Below are 16,826 nucleotides of genomic sequence, written 5' to 3'. Positions count from 1 at the left end.
GTCACCAAGTGGTCCCAGAGAGATAACCCTGGCTCCCAAAGAAGATCTGCCATCACTCACTGGCCAACCCCTTGGAAGAATGCACGTGTTCATGGGCAAGAAGCTCTAACCAAAGCCAACGCATTCCAAAAAGTTTGAAATTCATTGTTAACCAAAGCCAACGCATTCCAAAAAGTTTGAAATTCATTGTTTCCCCCTGGCTCCTGTCTTTCTTTCTTCCAATAAAGATGAGATCAGCTTATCCAATTGGATGCTCTGTAAACCACAAATCTATCTGAAGTGTACTCATTTCACCCTTGATGAATTTCAAGACCTGATTATTTTGCAATTATATCAATGTTGATAAGTGTTAACTATTAACCAGATAACCAAAAAATTATTTTTGGATAACCAAAAAAAATCAAATTTTGATGTCTCACATCATAGAACAAGAATTTTTGTATGTATCCCCGTAACGGGAAACTTTGAAAAATCATATGCATAAAGAAACATATTGACTGATGTGTTAAAAATAACATTTTTATTTTTGTAGACTGATAAAGAGGAAAGAGAAAGGAGGGAGAGAATGTGCTCAGGCTCTCTCTAGCTCCTAGTCATATGGAGTCAGAAGTCATGCACGGACTCTGAAAATTGATACAAAGTGACCAGAATCCAACTCTCCCTGTGATTTCTTTTTTACATTTTTATTTATTTATTTATTTGTTTGTTTGTTTGTTTTAGAGAGGGAGACAGAGAAAGCGCGGGGGGAGGTGCAGAGGGAGAATCTTAAGCAGACTCCACAACCAGCTTGGAGCCCAACACGGGGTTCGACCTCACAACCCTGACATCATGACCTGAGCCGAAATCAAGAGTCAGACGCTTAACCCACTGAACCCCCCAGGGGCCCCACTCTCCTGATTTTTAGCGCCAGGGAAGGGTGTAGTGAGAACCACCAGCACTGACCCAGCATAGATGCTCGATAGACGTTTATTGAATGAATGAGTAAGACAACCAGCAGGGCCCCGCAGTTGCCAAAGCCCACCCTGGTTACAAATGTAAGCCCACACCTGATCCCTTTAGAAGTGAAGAAACGCACCAAGTGGAACTCCTGCAGCAGCCCTGTGTCCAAAACGGGCTCGGGCTCTCGAAGCCACCTCGTGGAAGGTATTCCTTTAACTGCAGGTGTTTGTTTCCTTTGGCACAGTAAGATGTAATTTCCCATTTTTAGAACAATGCTCCAAAGAACAGTCACAAAAACAGCTTTCAGAGGGGGCGGTTTTCTTCCTGGCCACTGCTACAGCCCTGTAAAACAACAATAACAACGGGATTTTTATTCAAAACACTGTTTGCCTCTCTCCGTAAAATCAGGAGGCCATTCGTTAGCTTCGCATGAGCTGAGAAAAGATCCCTGCGACCCCTTGGTAGAGCATCCAAACAAACTCTTCTCTTTAGGAGGGGTCGATTTGGAAACTACTCTGCTGTTGGATCTGTTTTGGTCTTGATACACCTCCCTCCATGTGATTCCTATGCGGTAAGGGTGGAAAGGAAGTTTCTAGAAAGCCTGTGTCTGTTCTTCAGGTGCCCCCATGCAAACCTGAAACCAGAAAAGGACACTGTTCTTGAGGACGTGCAAATAGCAGACTGAAGGGGAGGACCCAGGAAGGGATGAGGTGCATCCCCTCCCGTCTTAACCATGAAGAAATCCCTTTCATTACCATCTCCACACAGACTTCCTCTCTGCTTCGTAAACTCAAGAAATTGGCTCCAAGACTTCGGGAGCCCTCCCCCCTCCCTCCCCATCTACTTAGCCCCTCCTTTCCATGCTGCTGCCTCTACCTGGATCACACCGAACTCCTCCCCACCTGAACTTGCATTTTTCTCTCCTCACCAGCCTCCTGGCCCAGTCACTTTGACCTCCCGTGTGGGTCTGCACACCCCGGCTTCATCTTACACCCTCCCTGCTCAACCATGGTCAGTAACTCCTCTTCTTATAGACAGAGTCCAGTGTCCTTGGTGGGACCTCATCTGGAGCCAGTCTTCCTTTCCAAGTTTATCTTCCACGAGTTCCTACATAAATCTTAGGCGCCCTCCAAAATGGCCGGCTCACCACTCCCAGACTCCACCCCTGCCCTCTGGGTACCACCTCCCTCCCTTACCCCGCAAATTGCAATGACCTTCCTGGTCCTGTCCCTGTGACAAAGTCTTACCCATTTCTGCAAGTCCCACCCAGCTACTACCTCTCTCTGCCCAGTCTAGCTGAAAATGACCTCCCTCCCCCACCCCTTACTAAAGCACTGAGATTCTGCCCCATCCACAAAGTATCTTCACTTTGTAGAGAAATCATTAGCATAACTTTTTTTTTTCATATATGTGCTGAATTGTCTGAAGGAGAAAAGTGCTAAGCCTCTTTAAGAGTCCTGGTGGAACCAATTCAGTGTCAGTTTTGACATTGCTATGCTACCCTTTCCTGAGCACTCGCTATGACCCTGCTGCTGAGCTGAGGGCTTCTTAGGTATGACCTCATTCAACCCTTGCAATGAAACTATAAGGTAAGTACCACATCCCCTTTTTACAGACAAGGAAACAAAGGTTTTGAGAAGCTAAATAACTTCCCCGAGAGCCTCCCGTTTTAGGAGTGAGCTGGAGCTCAGGCTTGGCTCACAGTATTGACTGTTGTGGCCAATACTCGATACTTCTTTCTCGGAGAATTTACAACACAGAACAATTAGGATGAGCAGCGTGGGTAGGAAACCACAGGTTCTTCTCCCAGTTAGAACAAATTCATGGAAAGTTTCCCCATTCAGTGTTGGGGGTTTTTTTCTTCTTTTTGTTTAAGACAGGAGAGGGATTTAATCCTGGAATATCAGGAGACATGATGAAGTTTTCTTTGAAAAATGGTATCAGGGCGCCCGGGTGGCTCAGTTGGTTGAGCGTCTGACTCTTGGTTTCAGCTCAGGTCGTGATCTCGGGGTCTTGAGATCGAGCCCCGCGTCAGGCTCCACACTCAGCATGGAGTCTGCTTGAGATTCTCTCTCCCTCTCCCTCTGCCCCTCCCCCTGCTGCACGCTCTCTCTCTCTCTCTCTCTCTCTCAAATAAAAATAAGTAAATCTTTTTAAAAAATGGTATCTAAGGCTTTGATGCTTGGAGGGGAAGCTTTGAAGCTGCACCTACATCACCCTAAGATCCCAAGCCAAGTAGCAAGAACACGGATTGTGGTGCTCAGGGAGGCTCCTGTTTTGCAGCAGGGAGGCTCAGTAAGCCATTTACCTTATGAAGTCTCAGTTTCCTCTTCTATAAAATAATAATACTTAGCCGGCAGGGTGGTTTGGATGGATTCAATGAAATAATTTATACAAAGCACCTAGCATACAATGAGTGTTCAGTAAATTAGTATTGTTACTACTTCCTTTGGACGTAAGAATCTGTGTTTCTGTTCATTTTTTTAAATCGAAGTCTAACACATATACAGTCAAGTACATAAGGAGTGCCCTTGTCGTGATGAGCACAGAAGGATGTATGGAAGGGTTGAATTATACTGTTGTACATATGAAACTAACACAACACTGTATGTTAACTAACTGCAATTAAAATAAAAACATAAAATAAAATAAAATAAAATAAAATAAAAATTGGGGTGCTTGGGTGGCTCAGTCAGCTGAGCATCTGACTCCTGATTTTGGCTCAGGTCATGGTCTCAGGATCCTGGGATCAAGCCCCAGGCGTCGGGCTCTGCCCTCAGGGGGGAGTCTGCTTGAGGATTTCTCTCCCTCTCCCTCTATCCCTTCCCACCCCCACCCACCCAACCCCTGCTCACTCTCTCTCTCAAATAAATAAATCTTTAAAAATAAAAAAATGCATAAATGGATAGCTTGATAATCATTTACATGTATATGCACTTATATAAGTACCAGTCCAGACATAGAGTATTTCTAGCACCCCAAAAGTTTCTCTCACGCACCCTCTCAGTCCATAGCTCCACCAGATATAACTATGATTTGACCTTTCATATTTTAGCTTTGCCTCTTCTTGAACTTCGTAGTAATGAAATCCTACAACATGTAATCTCTCACTGCTATGTAGTACTCCACTGTAGGAATACACCGCCGTTTGTTTATTGCTGCAACCTCCAGTTGATGAGAATTTCAAGTTTGGAGACAATGCCTTTGAACATTCTTGTACATATCTCTGTGTTCTCATCTCTTAGATACATATACCCAGAGGGGAATGACGGAGTTAGGGAGTAGGCATATCTTTAGCTTGAACAGAAACTAACAAACAATTTTCTACGTGATTGTACATTTCTACAGTCCCCACAGCAATGTATGATAGTTCCAGTGGGTCCATATCTTCGGTGACCCCTGGTATTGTCACCCTTTTCATTTTAGCCACTCTAGTGAGTGTGTAGTGGTATGTCCTCATGGTTTTAATGTGCATCTTCCCGGTGAGTAATGATATTGAGCACCTTTTCATAGTTTATTTGGCCATCTGGATTTGTTATTTTGTGAGGATCTATTAAGTCTTTTGCCCAGTTTTTATCGGGTCATCGTCTTTTTCTTACTGATTTGTTTTAAGGACTTTTTTTGAAGATTTTATTTATTTATTTGAGAGAGAGACAGAGAAAGTGCAAGCAGGGGGAGGGGCAGAGGCAGAGGGAGAGGGACAAGCAGACTCCCTGCTGAGCGAGGAGCCTGACACAGGGCTGATCCCAGGACCCTGGGATCATGACCTGAGCCGAAGGCAGACGCTTAACGACTGAGCCACCCAGGTGCCCCCTTTTCGTGTTTTTAATGGTGCGTTTTGACGAGGAGATGTTATAATTTTGATAAAGCTCAACATACCAATTTTTCTTCTATAGTTAGTGCTTCTGGCGTTCTGTTTTAAATTTTGCCCACCCCCAAGGTCACAAAGACATCCTATGTTAATTTCCTTTTATGTTGCTTTCCCCGTATCTTCCTCTAGAGTTGAGATTAGCTTCTATTTCAATAAGGAGAAAAGGTCCCACAGAAAAACTCACCATGACTGGTTTGCGCTGTTGCTCACAGGATCATGACTACCAGTCTTTGGACCATCCAGTCTGTTATCCTAAGGCCAACTTAGAGCATCAAAGGGCACCATTGCTGACTGGATGCATTGCTGTAATTCCAGAGACTCTAATTTGGAGGGGTGGGGGAGCATCTTCCAAAATGAGCCAGAAAGGAGAAGGGAAGCTATCAGTCCCCCTCAGTACTATTTACATTCTCAGGCCAGCGGTTTACTCCAAAACCCTAGCTGTGATCACTTTGCAGACACATTCTTCCCATCCTAGCAACTCTCATTGTCCCCCCTTTATAGACTTTTCCCCACGCATGTTCTTTTCTCCCTGGATTTGCCCTTTTATCATCATTCACCTACCCACTTGACACCTTTGCTTTTTCTTCCCTTCACCTCCCCTCCTCTAACGCCAGGTTTCCCAGTTTCAGTGGGGAGGAGCCTCATTTCCCAAGTGCCACGGACGTTTGGGGCTGGAAACTGTTGCTGTGGGGCCCGTCCTGTACACTGTAGGACACACAGCTCTTCTGGTTCCTCCCATTTCCTTCCCACCTTCCTACTGTCAATCAAGAGGCCTGAGGGAACAGTAAGGGGGTGGGAGGCAAACCATAGCTTTTTCAAGCTGAAGAGAGCCTTAGATATGATCTAGTGCAACCCCCTCATTTTACAGATGAGGAAACGGATCCCGAGAGGGGGAGGGAGAGGATGCACCAGAGCCAAATATGTGGGGGAACAAAGCCAGGCCAAACAGGAAGTTGAAATTCCAGGGCTTGAGGCAGAATTTCCAGTCCCACCAGGGAACCTGGGACTGCTTCCCACAGCAACTTTCTCCCTCCAAGCCGTGCGTCCTATTCCAGAAACAACCAGGGCTGCTCAGACAGAGCAGCAGACTCAGATGGGACAAGCCCCCAGCATGTGTGCATGAGCATCAGTCCCTGAGAGCCTGTTCCAGAGCCTCCCGTGGACACAGACGACCACCCATTCCATCGGGGATGTTTTGAGATGACTAATGCCGTGACCATGTCTTAGTGTTAATTCTATCGTCATGAAGGAAATGCATAGCACCTGCCCGCACCTGTCCCAACGGAGGAGTTGGAGAGAAACAGAGGTGGGTGGAGAGCTGGAGGGAGCCTGGAGATCGGGTCTGTCCTGGCTCTGTCGCCAAACAGGCAGGTGATGGGGACCTCCCAAGTTATGGTGGCTGTTAACACCTACTGAGCGCTTACTGTACGCTAGACCTGGGTGCCCTCCTGAAACGTCTTCGACAGGGTCGCCCGTATGCGCGAATCACCCTACTCATTACTTCTTGCCAACACCAAGCTCACCCCCAATGTCACCATCAGACACCCATGGAGACCCCCTTGTGTGTAAAAGTCCACACCAAGAACTTACACAAAACTCAAGATTTTAGCGGTTCCGTGATGAGTACTTTCATTTTAACAGTTATGAACTTGTGTCAGCAATTATTAGAAAAATGCCAGATTTCATTTATGGTAGTGACAAAGATTTCTTTTTAATTAAATGTGAGGTTTTAAAATAAATCTGTTTCAAGAGGACCATTAAACAAACAGTGTACGGAGGGCATGTGGATGTGCAGAGAGGGTGATGGTGGCCCTGGATGGACTTAAGTGTGGGCCCCCAGCTTAGAGGCGGCTGCCCTGCCATAGCCTTTGTGCATCGGACTCCCACCTGCTGCTCCCACGGCCTCTCCCTCAGTAAAGCCCTGTGGATTTGAAAGACCCTAGTCAGCCCTTCTGCCTTCTCCTGGCCTGTTCTACGTGAGGGTCACTCACTTCTGGATTCTCTCTGCTTTCTGGTGGTAAAAGAGAAACTCAACAAGGCTGATCAGTGTACTGAGATCCACAAACAAGAAGCCAAGTAAGAAGACAGAAAGGGATGAGGACACCACGCCCTTACCCTGGTCCCAGTCCTGGGCCTTCTGCCCCCCACCAGACTTACAAGACACTGGCTGGGAAAATGTCCGGCCCAAGGCCCTCTGCTGAGGACCCCTCCCGCACTGGTCTGTGCACTGGCCATGCTGTCAAGGACCCCACACCACCCCCTCCTGCTGGGGGTATGGTGGCACGGGGGTAAATGGAGCAGGCTGGGGCTCCAGAATCTAGGTCCTATGGGAATTCCAGCCTCAGACGAACTTTCCTGTACTAGGACCTATACCTGGTGATACAGGAAGGACTGTCCTCCCTGGGCAAATAGAGGCAGTTTATAAATAACACTCATAAATGAGATGGGGGGACTCGCTCAAAGCCCCAGGGATATAACAGCAAACAATAGGCTGGAATTCGAACCAGCCTCCAAACCCCACCATCCTCAGCTCTCTCAGACAGGAGTCAAACACCATCTGCCTTTGGAGGGCCGGTCATTGTATTCTCTTGGGCGCCACCTCCCCCACGGCTGGGCGGGTGTCCGGACAAGGAAGCCTGAGCCTTGTTCAGGGCATTGTTCTCCCTCAGAAGAGGATCTCGAAAGCAGAAGGAAATTAGAAACAACCACACAATGAATACCAGATTCTCCTTTCTCCCTGCTTTGGCGGCCAGGAGATTAAGCAGGGCCGGCTGACAGTGCACCCCACCCAGCAGCTGCTGGCCCTCCAGGAAGTCGTCCATGCCATTGGGAAGGGCTGGTCTTGGAGGCTGCTCTGGTTCTCTATTGATTTCCACAAGGTCCATGTTCTTTCTCCAGCTAGATGCTGACTCCTGAAGGGCAGAGACGCATCTCGGGCTCCCTTCCCACAAGGTATCCCCGACAAGTTGCTGGCACTCTGTGTTGGCGGGTTGAGTAACTGATTCCATCTGGGCACTTTCCTAGACACTTCACAGGTGTAAACTCATCGAATCCCATAGCCATCCCATGAGGGAAAAACTATCGTTAGTCACATTTTGGTCATGAGGAGGTGGAGTCCAAGTGACCCAGGGGTGGGCAGGACTGATCTGACTGTGGTAGCTTTGATGGGACTACATGATCCCGCTCCTTACTTCTAACCAACATCAGCATCCCCCAGCGAAGCCATGAGACATGCACGGAGCCCTCCTGAGGTCAACGTCCAACCCCACATGCCAGCTAAAGAGGGTGACCTAAGAGAAGACATGTCCCCTTCAGTACTTGCACCCCGACAGACAGCACAGGATGTGGGTGGACATTAACGAGCTCTTGAGGAGGAGACACACAGAGCTAATGTCAATCTTACCAACTTTGCATCTGAACATTCCTGCTAAGGATTTTTTTCTTAAAAATACACTCTTTTTTTCTGTTGGGGCTATTATTCATTTTAACATAATGTTGTGTTTTATGCCTCCTACGTAAGTAGGCACCAGCTTTAAATGTTGTGGAATATTGAGCTCATATATCTAGTCAAACTTCTGTTTGCTTTTTGCTGCATCCATAGCTACGATCTGAATAAATAGAGGAGAAAGGTTTGGCTCCCAAACCTACTAGCTGGGCCCTATGCCATCATTCCCCAAAACAAAGGGGAAAAGATGCCAGAAGTGAGGGACCAGGGTTAATGGTGAAAGAAAATGCCATCCTGTTCCAAGGGGTACTGTGCAGGGTCAAAACTCCCCAGAAAGGGATGTGGAGAGGGCAGGAAGGCATTCCCCCTAGGTCCCCATGAGGAGCATGCATATTTTAAACCTGTGGGCAGAGGAGAGAGCCTGTCACAGCCCAACCCGCTGTAAATGAGGTCACAGGCTTGGAGGACACCAGTGAATCCCAGCTTGTGAGTGGTACGCCTAGACCTGGGACCCGAGTCCTCTCTGCCCAACTCAGGGCGCTCCCCCACCACCCTGTTGTCCATGGGCCGCAGGATCTGGAAGCTCTGTGCTGTCAAGTGTCCTGCACCCTCTGGACAGCATGATGTGATAACCACGCCCCTGAACAATAAAACCCAAGGATCAGGCTTTGTCCTTGGACTTTCCAGTGTACAACCACACAAATGGATCTGGGGTTGTTGTTGTTGTTGTTGTTGTTGTTGTTAGTCTGTTATATCAGAATGTTAAAACAAAGGTGCTGGAAAGGTCAAGGTCAGCCGTTCACTCTCTAAATGAGCCCATTGTCACACAAAGGAAAGTGAGGGGAATCTTCATCCCTGGGAATCTTCACCATCTTGCAACCCTTCTCCCATCTCAGAAGGCACCTGAGTCTCCAGAAAAGCCTCCCCACTCGGTCCAGTAATAGCCGCCACCTCTTGTGCACTTGAACCCATCCCCTGCCTCTTTCAAGACAAGGGAATCAACTACCCCATCTTACTTCCCACTCTCCCCTGCTGGCTTCTTTGGCTCATCCAATAAACATCTTCAAGTCTGCCCCAAGAAAGATCTCTTTGTGTCTGCCTCCTGTGGCCAGAGATTGTCCCATCTTTCCTCTTACCTTTAATCTCAAACTTCCTGGTAGTCTACCTTCCTCTTCTAAATTGCTCCCACTAATTCCTAAGCCTGCAGTGGGCAGCCCAGCCCAACCACTCCATGGGAACTGCTCTCTCAAGGGCCACAAATAAGCTATAAGCATCAACTCCAGTAGTCACTGCTCAATACCCATCCTACCTGACCTCTCTACATCAATCAAACCAACAGAAAAAAAACTCCTCCTTGTGAGATGTACCTAGAGCAAGCACTGTGCGTGGCTTACTCAAAAACCATTCCCCTTCTCCTTAGCTGGCACAAGACCAACTTTGTTCAAGGACAGGAAAGAGATTCTTTTATTTCGACAGGGTGGGCACGGGCCTTGGTCCAAGGGCAGGCATGTATCCTTTCTAACCAGTGGAATATGGAGGAACATCTGCTGGAGTCTTCTGGGGGCAGCCCACCCCCCACCAATAAGAGAGAGACATGTGAGGAGGATGTCTGCCCCATGCTGCTCCCTGTTTCCTGTCTTTGAACTCAGTTGTGTGAGGATGTGATGCTTGAAGCTGAGGGAAGGCCAAGAGCACCTCAGCAACACTGGCCCAGAGCTCTGCCGCCAAGCATTCTGACTATGAGAAAAATCATCTCTGTCTACATCACCACCGGACAGGTGTGCCGTTACCTGGAGCCAAGAGCATCCCCAACCAACATGTCACAACTCTCTTGGTTACTGACACTTCTCTCCTGTCCCTCGTTCTCAAGTCTCCATGACCCTTTGACAGCCCCTCTGCCCACCCCTTGAATATCGGGGTTCTCCTGGCCCTCTCTGCTGCTTAGGTGTATGTCCTCTTCATCTACCTGCTTACTAACTCAACAAATATCTATTGGCACCTTCTATGTGCCTGGCTGGCCTCATAGAGTTGACAGTCTAGTGGGGAGAGACAACTAATAAACAAGATGAACAAATAATAAATCTCACTTGTGATCAGTGCATGCTCTGAATAAAATGATTAACTAAAGAGGGTGTTGAGAAAGATGTGGAATGTCCTCAGGCTGTAGGCAGTGACCTGAGAGGGAACATTTAGGCTGAAGTTTGAAGGATGAAAAGGAACTGACAACGATGGAACACAGCATTCCAGACAGTGGGAACAATGTGAACCATGGGTGAGGACCCGAGGAAGGAAAGACTTGGCATGTTATGGGGACTGCAAGGAAGCCAGTGAGGCTGAAGAAGAGTGAAGGGGAGGAGGAAGTCAGATGAAGCTCAGATCTGTGCAGGACCTTGTAAGCCTTAGGAAGGTGGTGGTTGTTATGCTAAGTGCAGTTGGAATTCATGAAGTAAGATGATTAACAGTCGAATCTGTGTTCCTGAAAGATCAATGTGGCTGGAATTTGGAGCCAGAGTAGAAAAAGGGAGGCAATGTGGACTCACAGTCACCCCGGTGAGGTATGGGGGTAGCTTGGCCCAGGATGGTAGCAGCGCTGATGGTGACATGTTTCCCTTGTGATGTACTCCCGAGGTAGAAATCATGGGACTAGCTGATGAGGGGGATTCCAGGGGTGAGGAAGTAGGAAGCATCAAAGATGATCCCCATATTTTCTAGCTTGAACACAAGGGAGAGTCGTACCATTGATTGAGATGGAGAAGCGGGTTTGGAGGTGAGGCAGGCAAATCATTTTTGGGGTTCTGTTCTGGAGATGTTGTGTTTGAAATGCCTGAGAGCCATCCAAGTGAAAAGAGCAAGAGACAGCTAAGTACTCAAGGCTGGAGCTTAGGGAACTGGGAATTTGGAGATTGTCAGCCTAGAAACGTATGTAAAGCCATGGGGAAAAATAAAATAAAATAAAATAAAATAAAGCCATGGGAATGGATGGGATCCACTGACGGAAGCATGGACAGGGAAACAGTAGGGTCATCAGGCCATTTAAGTGAGAGATATTATTTATTCTTCACATCTCCTTTTGTCTTCTCCTTGTGATATTAGACTGCCACATCTTATCAGTTTAAATCCAAAATATCCCAAAAGCTGTCTTCTCTCTCCATTCCCATGATTGTGCCCTTCCAGCCGTGACCTTGTCTCACCTGGAGACTTTCAACAGCCTCCGGGACTTCAGTGCCTCCAGGGCATCCACCATTCTGCCACCGGTGGGGTGGGCCACTGCTCAGCCTTAGCAAAACTGAAACCAGAGGGTGCAGCAAGAAGCCTCAGAGAAGCAGTTGTGGGAACAGGGTCACTCAGACCTGAGCTGGAGAGGCCCCCGGGACAGAGAGAACGAGGTGCCAGGTCGGTAACCGCCGCAGCTGGGGTGGGTGCAGGCAGACTCAGGCCGTGCACCCTAGTCAGCGCCCTGCTCTGACAGGAGTGTCTTTATTAGGGCAGGTGACTCACATCAGCCCATGTGGTTTCAAACTTCAAGGCGCCACGCAACACCTGGCATGCGAGCGGGCTCTCTACAACAGACAACAACCACAACACCAAAAATAACAGAGACTAACGTTTGCTGAGTGCTTACAATGTGCCAGTCACTGTTCCAAATGCCCATATGCTCCCCAAGTCCATTAGACAACCCCATGAGGCAGGTATTATAGATGGGGACGCTGAGGTTCAGGGAGGTTGAGGAGCTGTTAATAGCAAGGGCTTTGGTGTTGGACAGACGTGGGTTTGTCTGCCGCTACATGATTGGGCTTTGTGGGCTCTCCCAGCCTCAACTGTAAAAGGGGCTTAAATAAAATAACTTGGGGTGCACCTGGGTGGCTGAGTCGGTTACGCCGCAGGCTCTTGATTTTGGCTCAGGTCGTGATCTCAGGGTCCTGGGATCAAGCCCCACATCAGGCTCTGTGCTCAGCAGGGAGTCTGCTTCAGGATTCTCTCCCTTTCCCTCTGTCCCTCCCCACCGCTCACTTGCGTGCGCACTCTCTCTCTCTCTAAAATAAATAAATAAATCTTGAAAAAGAAAAAGAAAAAACTTGGTAAAGCCTTTAGTTAACGCCTATCACAAGAAATGCTCAATACGGATCGCTGTGATAGCTATTACAAGAAAAACAAAAGCCAGCTCGTGCCATTTCCCCATATAAAAACCTCCAGTGGCTCCCACTCCCCAAAGATAAGGACTCTGGTCTCACCTTGACCCACCCACATGACCCACTCCTCCATCTGGGGCTGCTCACTTCCTGAATGTACTGAATTGTTACACTTCCGAGCCTCTGCTCTTGCTGTCTCCAGGAGCAGAACGCCCTCCTGGCCCTTCTCCACCAGGGAGGAGACAGGAAGTTGTCTGCAGGGAGGTCCAAGAGCCACCAGCCCTAGGCTCGTTGGACTTACAGACTGGGACCTCTCTCTCTTTCTTGGATTCTGGGCGCCTAGCACAACGGCTGCCACTCAGTAGACGCTGACTGGAGTAAGTGTCAAAAGCTCATGACATCTTCAAAAAGCAGCCATGGGAAGGTTGGTGGAGAGACCAGTTCAGGATTCCAGGAAGGGCCAACATCTCAGCTGGCCCTTCTAGCTGGGGCCAGTGGTATCACCTCCACATGCCAAGGGCGGGTCTCAACTCATCTCTCCTCCACCAAAACTTCAGAACAATCCTGGGGGCGAGATTTCAGTTTAAATAACATGGGTGGTTTGGGGAATGCAGCCCAGGGCAACAGGTAGGGTCAGAGAAAGGTTGTCATCTGGTCCGATGTTCTTCCAGGTGCCTCTGCAAACCCAGACACTCGCCCTGTGCCCATCCCAGGTCCTTGCCCAGCGAGCCACCTGGCAGGACAGTTGCTGGAATGCTTAGAATGGATGCTTACTAGTAAGACTCTCTAGGAGCACCTGGCTGCTCAGTCGGTGGAGCATGGGACTCTTGATCTTGGGGTTGTGAGTTCGAGACTCACACTGAGTGTAGAGATAACTTAAAAAATAAAATCCTTAAAAAAAAAAAAAAGGCTCTCCAGAAGCCCAAAAGCCTTTAGTCTCAAAAAATATAATAATAATATCACAGGACAGATGGCACTTCAGTGCCTGTGACAATTAGCAGTATATTCCCAAGAAGCCTACAGGCAGATCACAAATCCCACTGCAAAGAGAGTAATCAGAATAACAGATAACATTTCTTCCTATGTGCCCAGGATTTCACATTTATAGTCTCATCTTATCTGTACAACACCGCTATGATGTGCGTGGCTATTATTATCCCCTTTCTAGCAAGGGGGAAGCAGAGGCTAATTCAGAACAGCTTGTGGGGGTGTCTGGGTGGTTCAGGTCAAGCGTCCAACTCTTGATTTCGGCTCAGGTCATGATCTCAGGGTCATGGGATGGAGTATAGCTCCCCCGTGCTCAGCAGGGATTCTGCTTGAAATTCTCTCTCTCACTCTCCCTCTATCCCTCCCCACCCCTCCCTCTCAAATAAATAAATAAATTCTTTTAAAAAAAGGACGGCTTGTAAGTGGGGAGCTAGACCTGAACGCAGCCCTGCTCTGGACCCTGAGGTTCTATCTACCAAGCCACAGAGCCTGTTCCATTGCACTGTCTGCAGGAGGGGGCTCTGATCCCATGTGACTGTGGGTTGGGGGGGTCAGTTGGATTCCTGCAGTTTCTTACCAGCTGCTTTTACTTGGAGGGTTGAGAAGGCAGGCAGGCACTGTGAGAGCAGTCCCCCAGCGACTGCTGCATTAGTGCTCTCGCCGTTCCTGCCATGGTTTTATTTGACCTCCATCTAAGACTTCCCAAGCTGGGGGGTGATGGAGATCGAAGTCAATAGGTGTCTTCCACAACCCCTGTCGCCTGAGTCTGAGCTCTTCTGGGGCTCACACAATGAGATCCGTGAAGTTGTAAGAGGGGTTTCTGCAAATTTTGCAAGAATAATATGAGGAACCTATGCCCATCTGCTGCCCAAAACAAAGTCAGATGTCCCAGGGGCATCCCATCTCCAAACCCCATCCATAGCTAGGCACTGCATTTCCAGAAGGGTAAACAGCATTATCTTGACATGTCAGAAGGCGTGCTTCAGATATTTTAAACCTGTCTCTGCTTTCTCCCACAATTCAGGTTGTTCTTCCACCGAGCAGTGCCTAAGGGCTGGCTGTTACCACTCTTGTCCAACTTGTCACTCATCAGCTTCCCTGAGGACCAGCGTGGCTCCAGGGTAATTTCTTCCACCTTATCCTCATTCCAGGGGAAACCACTATACTCAACGCCATTTGGGTTGAGGAAGTTGAATGAGTGAAAACAATAAGAATAAAATCAGGGGGGGCCTGGGTGGCTCAGTCGGTTAAGCATCTATCTTCGGCTCAGATCATGATCTCCAGGTCCTGGGATGGAGCCCCATGTCGGGCTCCCTGCTCAGTGGAGAGTCTGCTTCTCCCTCTCCCTCTGCCTCTCCCTGCCCCCCGCTCATTTTCTCTCTCTCTCTCTCTCTCAAATAAAGAAAATTTTTTTAAAAATAATAAAATCAGCCATGATTTTTTGATTACTTAATATGTGTCAGGTACAGTGACTCAGAAATGAGGAAACTGAGACTCAGAAACACCCCAGGAGACCCAGCTCGTCAACAGCAGAGCCAGGATTTGAACCCAGGACTTGCATTTGTCACTGCACAATTGTCTTCCAAGAAGGTTACAACCCAGTGCCCATAGGAGCTGAGCGAGTCCTCCAGTGTTTCAGGTCCCTTAGAGGAAGGGGTGGCTTGAGGAGACCCTTTAAGTAGGAGATATAGTTTGAATTCTAGTCTGGACTCAAGGCCTCTGCCCCAGGAACACATCCTCGCATAAGAGGACTGTGTCTAAATACCCTCTGCCATGTGCACGGTCAGAAACTCTAAGTTAATTTGGAGACAGCCAAAGGGTTTGAAAAGAATGCCATCTCCCACCTCTAGCACCCTCAGAATGACTATGAACAGAGAAACTATCAAATCCCAAACCATTTAAATAATTGACGTGAATAAGAGGCTGAAACCAAGACAGCCTTAAGATCGAGGTGAGGGAGCTAGAATGTTGGTGGCGACAACGGAAACTGCCCACCCTCACTCCAGCAACAAGCCACCAGGATACCATCCTCAGGACCCCGCCTTCAGCCAAAATCAAAGCCGAATGGCGGGTAAAGAGATGCTCAGTCCAGGAACCCAGGCAGGAACATATATGCCAGGATGTTGGGAAAGTCCACAAAGTAGCTCAAGAGGACCCCTGTGGAAGAGAAGAGTTGGGGGGGGGGAGAAGAGGAGGGGGCTTGACAAGTGACCTCCATGAGCTCATCCTTGGGTTGAAAGTTAGTGGACTGGCACACTTGCCCCCATGCTGGGCTCTAGGCCTGTCCTTAAAAGGCACCCCAGCCACCTGGTTGTTTGCTGAAGCCCAGATTTGCACTTCCTAAAGAAATGCATGGACTGGATCCATGAGAAGGCCCTAAATGGCCGACAGCCTCTACTGGAGAGCCTATCACATTTTCTTAAAAGGGTTTCCTGACCCAGTGAAAGCAAGCAAGAGTTTTATGAACCCTAAGGAACTGGGCTGGGAGCCCAGAGGTCCCCAACCTTGCCTTTGTTTTGTCTCCCTAATTCCCATGGATGTGATCTTCATGTTTCTTCTAGAGCTACCATCTGCTCCTCCTTCCATATCCCATACACTCACCTCCCCACTCCACCCGTGAAGCTGATCTCAACCACACATGCCAGGCTGGGGCCCAGGCAAACCCAGGCATCGACCATAATCCTAGACTCACTGCAGCTGGCAGCATGGTCCAATGGGATGCGCTGCCTGGGTGACCACAACACAGCCCCCACACGAGCTTGCACCCCACTCTCGTGTCTGGCTCCTTAGAGGGGGCCTTTTCTGTCTGACCCTCAGAGGTCCTGGCCCGGAGACTGGCCCTTGTTATGGGTTGAACTGTGTCCCTAAACCCATATGTGGAACCTCTAACCCCCATCAGCTCAAAATGTGACTCTATTTGGAGACACGGTCTTTAAAGAGGTGATTAAGTTAAAATAAGCCCATAGGGTGGGTCCTAATCCAGTCTGACCGGTGTCTCCATAAGAAGAGGAAATTTGCACCCACAAAGAGACACAGGGACTCACGTGCATGCAGGAAAGACCACGTGAGTACAAGGTGGGAAGGCAGCCGTCTGCAAGTCAAGGACAGAGGCCTCAGAAGAAATCAGACCTCCGACACCTTCATCTTGGACTTTCAGGCTCTGGAACTGTTCTGTGGTGTTTTGTTACGGTAGCCTGAGCAAATTAATACAGACCTCATTACAGGCCTCTACCACTTTCTGTCACTAATAATAATAAAGCCTAACCTTTATTCCGCACCAGGCACTGTGCTAAAGCAGTTCGTATGCTTATCTCATTCAATCCTCTCAACAACACAGGGAACGTTACCCCATTTTACAAATGGGAAAACTGAAGCTCAGAGAAGTTAATGCTTTACCCAAGGTCACAGCCAGCAGATAAACGACTCAGACAGGATTCAACTTGAAGCCATCGCA

The 16,826-nt window shown here is 48.4% G+C and overlaps 1 protein-coding gene across 2 annotated transcripts in view; it reads right to left on the bottom strand.

Annotated features, from left to right (window-relative positions):
• Nucleotides 1-950: 950 nt before the first annotated feature.
• AHNAK (AHNAK nucleoprotein) overlaps nucleotides 951-16,826 on the bottom strand; it is an 88,743-nt gene continuing 72,867 nt past the window's right edge. The window contains exon 7 of one of the 2 annotated variants that reach the window (XM_036122242.2): nucleotides 951-1,281. In XM_036122242.2, the coding sequence (XP_035978135.2) occupies nucleotides 1,152-1,281 (130 nt within the window). In that variant the 3' untranslated portion in view covers nucleotides 951-1,151. The remainder of the gene's footprint in view (nucleotides 1,282-16,826) is intronic. The other variant, XM_036122245.2, reaches the window with a different exon arrangement.

The sequence above is a fragment of the Halichoerus grypus genome, chromosome 11 (genome assembly GCF_964656455.1).
Source record: "Halichoerus grypus chromosome 11, mHalGry1.hap1.1, whole genome shotgun sequence".
In the NCBI taxonomy this organism is placed as follows: domain Eukaryota; kingdom Metazoa; phylum Chordata; class Mammalia; order Carnivora; family Phocidae; genus Halichoerus; species Halichoerus grypus.
This window is presented reverse-complemented; position numbering and strand designations above follow the sequence as displayed.